The 9,034-nt window shown below is 40.1% G+C and overlaps 1 protein-coding gene across 1 annotated transcript in view; it reads left to right on the forward strand.

Moving 5' to 3' along the window:
• The window catches only part of LOC104493148 (glutamate receptor ionotropic, kainate 1-like), a gene marked incomplete at its 3' end in the record, with an annotated part of 74,272 nt that extends 65,777 nt beyond the window's left edge, over window positions 1-8,495 (forward strand). The window contains exons 6-8 of the mRNA XM_010135777.1: window positions 2,957-3,010; window positions 4,717-4,890; window positions 8,352-8,495. Of these exons, the coding sequence (XP_010134079.1) occupies window positions 2,957-3,010; window positions 4,717-4,890; window positions 8,352-8,495 (372 nt within the window). The remainder of the gene's footprint in view (window positions 1-2,956; window positions 3,011-4,716; window positions 4,891-8,351) is intronic.
• Between the last annotated feature and the right edge of the window lie 539 nt (window positions 8,496-9,034).

Genomic DNA, 9,034 nt, shown 5'->3' on the forward strand with positions numbered 1-9,034 from the left:
GTGGAGGGTGGGCTCTTCTTCCAAGTAATAAGTGATAGGATGAGAAGAAACAGCCTCAAGTTGCACCAAGGGAGATTTAGGTTGAAATACTTCTTTACAGAGCGTGTTGTGAAGCCTTGGAACAGGCTGCCCAAGGCCATGATGGAGTCCCGATCCCTGGAAGTACTTAAAAGATGTGTGGATGTAGTGCTGAGGGACATGGTTTTGGGACCCTGGCAGTGTACCATGAATAGTTGGACTTGATGATCTTAAAGGTATCTCCCAACCAAAATAATTTTGACTCTGCAAATTGCCTTCATGATTATTAGAGGGGAGGACAACCAGTTAAGGCTGTTTCAAGGCTAAAAGTGAAGGGCAGAGCTCAGTGGCAGAGCAGGGCCCAGCATGGGACAGATCCAGCATCAACTCTTATTCCTTAACCGGACAAGGATATTAATTATGTGTGCATGACACTTACAAGCCCTATTCCAGCTGTCTGTAGCTTTACAATATTAATTGGGTCACCATTAATAGCAACATGTTGGTTAAGCTTTCCTGGGCTGCCACAGTACTTTCTTTGACAGAATTGTAGCAAACATCTGTCGTGGAGCCTTTGGGTGCAGCATCCTTAGTAAATCCATGACACCCTTTTGGCAAATTCCACGGTGAACCTGCGTCTTAGTTATGGCAGATTACATTGCTGGCTGCACCTCACTTCTTACATGCAACTGCCTTTGGTTTTCAGCCATTTGGTTTCTGTTTTGTTTTCAAAGACAGTCCTGTGGCATGAATTTTAAAATCATTACTATTCAGAGGTATGTGTGTGTTCTGCCAGCTTTGTTTTCAGCACATTACTTGGGAATCAATATTCTCATAAAAAGTTTTAATCAAATATGTGTTCAGGAGGCAAACCCTCCTCTCAAGCTACACCCTTGGATTTGTGAGGAAAGCAATAACGAGGCTACCTCGGATTAACTAGCTGCAACAGCACAGCTAGGTAGGGCTTCCCAAACATCCAGGCTACCCACTTTATAATAATTTTCCTTAATATATCTGTCTAGATAATGTAAAGTTGTATTTTAATGCATTGTAAGGCTCAGCATTTTCCTGCTTCTCCATTGTCTTACTATTTCTACACAGGCAGATTGCAGTTATATCCCAGTTTATGTCTTCTGATAGCAGAAGCACAATGACTTGATGTCAGCTCTTCTATCTCAAACTAGAATTAAAAGTGTAATGAATAATTAATTTAAATCTGGGTATTTGATTCCTCCTATTTACATTTATTAGTATGATCTAATACTAATGTTAAGACCAGGGACCGATTGCGAGCAGCTGTTTACCTGGGCTCAAGATGCAGTTCTATAACCTGAAGGCTGCTCTGCAATCCGTTTGAAGTAATTTGGTTATTTCAATAATGTCAGCTCAAAGGAGACCTGCACCGTAATAATCCTCATTGGCACCTATTTCACATAGCAGGGACCTTAGGCACAGAAAGCCAGTGGCTCCAGGGGACAGAGCTGAGTCCAGCCAGGTCAGCCGGGAAACGCAGCGCACCGAGGTTTCCTTTGATGCTACCGTGTATCATTTTGTGTGTGTAAATAGGGAAGGAACATCAGTCCCCAGTATTGCTAGATTACTCATTTCTACAGGTAATAAAATAACTAAGAAATGGAAGAGGATTAATAAAATAAGAAATAAAAAAGCAATTTTGATATGTAAATTCAGTGGAGCATTTCAATAAAATACTTGCCTTCCAGCTTGAACTTTAGTGGCTGGGGAAGGGGTTGTTGGTTGTGATTAACACGGAACTGGTTTTACTATCTATTAGCTTAGAAAGTTCAGCTTCTTTCTTTTTTTTTTTTTTTTATGTGAGGAATTGCAGTACACAATCACACAACTGATTTGCAGAGGATTTTGTCATGAAAGAGAGTTTCGGCAAGCTGAATCACATTATTTTCGCCTTCCTTTCAAACAGTTGTTTAGGCACTCCTAAAAGCATCCTAAAATACTGTTAATAGCGGATACTTATGTTACAGTGATCAAGACTGAATAACGTTTAACCTTTGTCTGCGTTACTCTCATGATAATGAATTCTTCACTAGTTTCCTAGCTCATAATTCTTCCTCCTCTGCACAAGATCCCAGGGAGGGCAAAACTCTTGCATCATGGCAACAGCATGTGTGGATGTGGCGTCAAGTGTAGATGATGCTGGGCTGAAACTGCAGAGCATCCTGTTATACATCATTAGGGGTGTTTTATTTAAGTAGTCCCAATGATTTTTGGAGAGGGGTTGAGGGAAAAAACACATCCTTCTAGAATTTTCCTGCAACATGTGGGCTGGTAATAAAAGCTTCATCCTCTTCCATCCAAGCCGGCCAGTCAGTATGCATTTAAATGCCATCCTTATCTTGCAGACTTTCAAAATGTCTGTCTCTGGAAAAATAATCCAGTCCAGAAATCCTTTCATACTCATTGTTTTGACGGCCCCCTGCAGACCTGCATTCCTTAGGTGGAACAAAAGGCATTTATAAAAGCTTTCTTCTTTTAGGTTTTCTTCTTTACTTCATTGAGCGTTCACTGAGTGTCTTGTTCTGACATGGTAATGCAGAATAAAAAACCCTGCACCTAAGCACTTTTCCTTACACATTCTGTTCTCTGTTAGTAAATTTGTTTTTAACATTTCTAAACTGCAGACTAAAGAATTTCACTTTTAAAAAATCAGCTTCTTGTTATCTTTAGTAATTTTTCATGTCCTAGAAGTTTTGCAATCTTTAATCTCTTTCCAGAGCAGAGGCGATAAAAACATAATTTAAATACAATAAGATAGTTTTGCTCCTTAAGAAAAATGTAAGGTTTCTTGTAATCATTTTTCATGATCTGTAATGTATGGTTTCAGATTAACCCGTGCTTTCCAAAAGACAGTGCAGTACACTGAAAACATCAAGTACATTCACCTTTCAATCTTTTTCAACAGATTCTTTCCATGGGAATGATGACTGAGTACTACCACTACTTTTTTACAACACTGGTAAGGAACACTAATGATTTGCGAGTGAATTTTCTCCACTGCAGATAAGATAATTAAAAATTTCCAGGAGATCTTCTAGGGAATCTTTCTTGCGATTATGCAAGGAAACCCCAGGAGAATGAGTATTAACACTCCTTAGTAACATCAGGACTCATAATTTTGTAAGGAAGCAGTTTTGCAGTACCTTTGGGGCTGGCTAACACTTTGATACGATGAGAATTAATTGCAGTATTGCATTTAAGGACGAACCATCAGTACAGGTGGATGAGAGCAGAACAAAATGATGAATGAACATCTTTGCTCTGGAGCTGAGGTCAAGCACTAGGAGTGGTGTGATTCATCACTACAGTATTTACTTACAAAAACACAAAAGCACATATATATAAAATCACTTGGAAAATTTTAAAGTAAAAACAAACATGGAAGTTTTCTCTTATGGTATAAATCCGTAAATACTTATTTCAGCACATTCATCCTATTTTTTAACTATGTGCTATATATAAATAAAAGTCAATCCATGCTTACAGTGCATTTGCATCGTAAACTAGAAAGACAGCAAAGAACCAATATTGTTAGAACAGTCCTAGCAATTATATCGTGCGGATCAGGTTACTCTTTACTTCCTTTCCGTATAAAGTATTACGTGGAACTGAAAAATCCTTTTGAATCCCATAGTCAATTCATTAGTCAAAAAATACTCTCTATCCGTTCGGAACTCGAAGTTGTAGCTTGAGATAGTTGAGGCCGTTTTAACATCCAGAAAAATGTGAAAATTCAGGATTTGCTGTGGAGCTTACAGTTTTATACAATTAACAATACAATAAACTATCTAATATAAAATGGTAAGCACCACCACTGATATCCATGAGACAGTACAGACCACATATTAGAACAAGCAGTAAGCAGTCCTGGTGGTATCTTCACTTTGTGGTATTGTAAATCTTGACATTTTGATGGTTACGGTGGGTATTAAACCATGACCAGCACATTTGTCATTTTACTGGCCTGCCAGCATCAGCAAAAAGTTGTTCTGAAAAACAGCCTTCAGGCTTTGAGAAGCAGATATCGTATTTCCACTGCCTGATAAATACAGCTGTGGAGTGTGCTGCACAATTATATCACTTAGAATACCCATTATTTTCCTGCCCTGTAAACGCTGAGCACTGAAGCCGATGGACTTACTGTTCACTGGGCTGACACGTCCATTAGGCTTACTGGTAGCAAGTCATCTGAAGGAGACAAGGCAGGAGAAAAATGGGATTCATAAGTAGTAAAAGCTCATCACTCTCAACAACTCTTGAAATTTTCCTTCCCCAAGTTGAGAAATAAGCTTGACGTTGGCCAGCTAATTCCTCATGTTGGTTTGTCAGAGCTGTAATACTGTTAGAGGACTGTTACAAATTAAAATTAGTTACTGCTGTGCAGGTTGGTCGGAAAATAGTATTGTTGTGGGGGATTGATTTTTATGTTCCAAAAATCATATACGTGGTTCGTCATAAATTTCACCCAGTTTTGATTTCAGGTTTATAATTGAAGCGGTCATGACTAGGCTCTGAGGCAAGCAGAGTGTTCACAGGGGAAAAACAGTAGCGCATGAGCTTTGGATTGAAAAATCAAATAAAATTTTTGGCCTAATCGTACCTTCTGAACATTTTGCTTTAAAAATACTATATCTGGTTTTGTTTGTTTTCTTAATGGTGATTTAGGATCTATTTGCATTAGACCTGGAGCCCTACAGATACAGCGGAGTAAACATGACAGGGTTTCGCCTGCTCAACATTGAGAACCCGCAAGTTTCATCAGTCATTGAGAAATGGTCAATGGAGCGTCTGCAGGCACCACCAAAACCAGAGACTGGCCTCCTCGATGGCATGATGACAGTAAGTGAATGACAACAATGATGCAGGGTCGTCTGCAGTGCACTTCGCAGTGCTATTCTTGCAGATGTGAACTGACGCCATCGCTGCTTTATTTCACAATGCAAATGAGGAAGCAGCATTCCCAAAACAGAATTCCTTCTACTTGCCTCTACACAGAATTGCATTTGCTCCGTGAACCAATGTTGTACTCATCTGTGTGACAAACAGATGGGCAGCCCTAGAGATGGGTGAGAGTTCTCCATCATAGTGCCATCCAGCTAACATTGCTCCTATTGTTGTTGTCAAATGTATATACTGCTTCCTCATTTCTCTAAAAATGTTCTGCATGGAGTGAAGAACCTAACAGGAAATAAAAACTTTCAGAGCAGGTATACGATTTATAACCTGCAGGGAAATGTATCGTTGATATGAACCGGTAATAGCATTTTGAAATTGGAAAAGTGTCCTTTCTCTTCATTTCCATCATCTACAGCAACCCTGGCTTTTAAGATACAACTTAAAGATAAATGAAAGGTAACATCAAGCCAGGAAATTAGGATTTCCTCCCTACCACTCTGCCAAGAAGTAAAGTAAAGAATAGGAACAATTACATGGACAGTGTGACTCCATTCAGTCTTGTGCAGTGAAGGGTTGCCATCTTTTTGCAATATAAGATAATGTATCTTATGTACTGCGTGGAGTTCGAAGTGATGTGAAATAGATTTTATTGCAGATGATTGCAGGGAAAATTTTGAAACATCCTAACATTCTGAAGAGAAATGCATTATGTATGCCCTATCTAGCATTTGAAAAATGTTACTTGTTCGGCAGTGGCATTGTGCTCACTCACGCAAAGTGGGGGAGAAAGCTGTCCCTGGGAAATTCTGATGTGAATACACAAGACTTGCTTGGGTAGCTATTCACGCATAATTCACACGTAATTCACCTGCATTCACACAGCTGTAAAACCTGGAGAAACAAAGTTCTTACTATCTATCCTCTCCTTTACATCTCTATAATCTCTTAGTGTCCTTGATACTCTGAAACAGCATGGGCATCAGGGAAAACATCTTCTTACTTAGCTGTGATAATTTAAATATTTATATCAAGTTCTACTTATTCAGTGTGATAGAGAACTGAAATACTGCTATATTTAATTAGACAATAAGACTATGGCAAGCTGCACAGTATAAGGAGATCAGGATCACATGTTCTATTGTTAACTCAGGATTTCTCCCTTCTGGTTCATACTATAACGTTTACCCTGATGTCATTTCGTGGGAAGTCAGCAGAGCATGACCAAGACAGCTCTGAGTTCATGTCCCACTCTATGCCCAAATTGCACACAGAGGCATAGTTGTTCAAATGAGATCTTTGGGTTTATTTGCAATAATTTAAATAGAATATGAAAATCAGAAAAACTAGTTCCATCACTATATGGCAGTTTGCTTCAGAAAACAAAGTGACCTTTTGTTCCTCCGTGCAACCCCAAGCTCTAAACCAGAACAACAGCAAGGGGAGAATTAAAAGGCTGTGGCAGGTGATATAACCTTCCAGTTGCTGCACAGCAGTATGAATGAGTAAGAAGTTACACAAACGAGATTCAAACAGCCAAGTCTGGCAATCCTGTCAACGTGCAAACACTGCGGGATGCATCATGTTGTCAGCCAAAGCATTGTTGGTCTCAGACAGGAGTGCAAAGTGAGGTGCACTGAAACATTTTCACCAAGTATCGCCAGAATCTCCAGGCTTGGGACGCAGGCAGGCTGGGACTCCTCGTTCAAGTAAAATTCAATTCTGAATGCACGTGTCACCAGTCGAATATAAAAAAGCTTTATGAAGTTCACTGAGATTATGGGAATCTTTCCGTTGATTCTGAGGGATTTTAGGATAGGTCTTCAGTCTCTGGGTCCGCTCAGAAAAAAATATCTTGTTTAACTCACTCAGTAATGGGAACAGCTGTTTTTGTCTCCTACAGCTTGCCTCACCATATATAACATTTTCCATTTGCTCTAATCATGGGAGCACTGTTTTGGGAGATCCTGACTAGTGTGTCAAAAGTGATTCCTCATCTGCAGGACACTGAGATTAGTTGATAAATTCAGATCACATTTGATCTCCAACAAAAACTTCCCACGCTGCTAAGACTGATGCTGTTGTGATTTAGGTAAATAAAACAGGCAAAGAATTGAATCTGTAAGTTTCCTGAAGGAATTGCATGGAAAAGGAAAAAATAATCATTAGCTTTGCAGGTCTTATAGACGAGTCCAGTTTCTCATCTGCGGAGTTAGTACTTTTTTCAAGGCACCTACTTAATTATTCAGTACCTTTACAAGAAAAGTAAGAAGTTCATTTTTACAGCGTCCCTGTGCATGAAGTGAAACACGGCTGTTCCCACCTCACACATGAGAGCACTAAGTGAAGTGCAGTGCACGAAGTGCACACGGTGAAGGTGTAGGCAAGATTTTTTTAAAACTCCCCAATGACAGAGAGTGTCAGGGTGTGTGATCTCAGTCTGAGTTTTTAAGACAATAAACTCATTCTCAAAAGAAGCACAGATACATAACAAGCATCCAGTAATTTTAGTAATATTCAAGTGTCTAAGGGCTAATATTCATCTTGTCTTAGACAACTAGAAGTTAAATATACAAGTCCAACTTAATCATCAAAAATTCACCTTGAAAGGACAGTTCACTTCGAAGATGGCATGGGAGGTAGGACAGGGAAACAGCACAAATCACAGTCCGGCCATTTCAATATTTGTGCCAAAAGCCAAGATCCTTGAGAGCAGTAGACACTTAGAGATAGTAGAATCCTTACTAGTGGGATACCTAACAGGTATTTGGTGGGATTGTTTTCCCTGGCAAGCAGGGCCTGATTACATTTTAGGGAAGAAAGCAATCCCTCAAGTGACATGAGAAGAGTGGTGATGGCGAGCTAGTATGGGCTCCATGTGGGCAGCCCTTTCACAAGCCCACATGCCGTGCCACCATGTCACACTGACCTACAGACTGGGCAGAGACTGGCTTGACTACCTGCACGGTGCTTTCAAATGACACCTTGAGGTGCTGAGAGTTTTGGCAATTCCCATGACAAAACTACAGAAGACTGGGAACTGCAAAGTATTTGGCCCTAAGACATGCCTGAAGGATGAGACCTGGGCTACTGTATTGTCTGAGGCTCCTTGAAACTCCACTCCACATCACAGAGATACCTGCATTCTCCTTCCTGCACTGGACCCACTGACCCTTTCTTCCTTTAGCTACCCAATGTAGTTTTCTTCCCAAAGATTACCTGAAAATACTCTGAAATTAATATAAGCTGCAAAAACAAAAATTTTTTTTGCACCTCAGATTTCAGTGGAGAGCCCAATAGTGGCCTTTCCCATAACAGCAGCCCGAGGGAACAGTTCTCAGTAGAGAAAAGCACGGACCAAGCACGAAGTTGTCCATTAAAGAAAGCCTTTCTGTTTTTTCACGCAGACTGAAGCAGCTCTGATGTATGATGCTGTTTACATGGTAGCAGTGGCCTCCCAGCGTGCCTCCCAAATGACTGTCAGCTCCCTGCAGTGCCACAGACACAAGCCGTGGCGTTTTGGACCCAGATTTATGAATCTGATAAAAGAGGCAAGTGGAGACCATCTGCTTATGGTCAGCATATTCCTTCCTTTCTTTACTGCACTGGCTTGGGTTGTTGCTCCCTGCTCTTTGTCGTATGTTATGCTCTAGTGTCTGGCACTGGGATGTTCAATTCTTCCTCACCTTCCTAGCAGAGAAATGTTGATTTACAAACTAAGGCTGTGGCCTGCATTCGGGTGGAGACTTTACCTGGGCTTTGAGAAAAAGGAACTGCTAAACCGTAGGTGTGATAAAATCTCAGACTAACACACCATAAGACCACCTATAATTTTTGCTTGGTTATGTTATTATGGTTGTATATAATTTCTAAAAGCATGTGATAACTAATGACAGCCATTGTAGAAATTGGAAGAAAAGCAAGTCTGTAGCTCTGTCCTTTATTTGCCACTTAATTCCAATGGTTTTGCAGATTGTTTGATCATTAATCAATATCCAGAAAATATTTCAGCCATTATTTCTAAAGAACTAAATTGCTTCATGAAGTTATGCACTATCTATCTCATGAGAATGCACCACTGAGCTGGCTT

The sequence above is a fragment of the Buceros rhinoceros genome, unplaced genomic scaffold (genome assembly GCF_000710305.1).
Source record: "Buceros rhinoceros silvestris isolate BGI_N320 unplaced genomic scaffold, ASM71030v1 scaffold2005, whole genome shotgun sequence".
Classification (NCBI taxonomy): Eukaryota; Metazoa; Chordata; class Aves; order Bucerotiformes; family Bucerotidae; genus Buceros; species Buceros rhinoceros.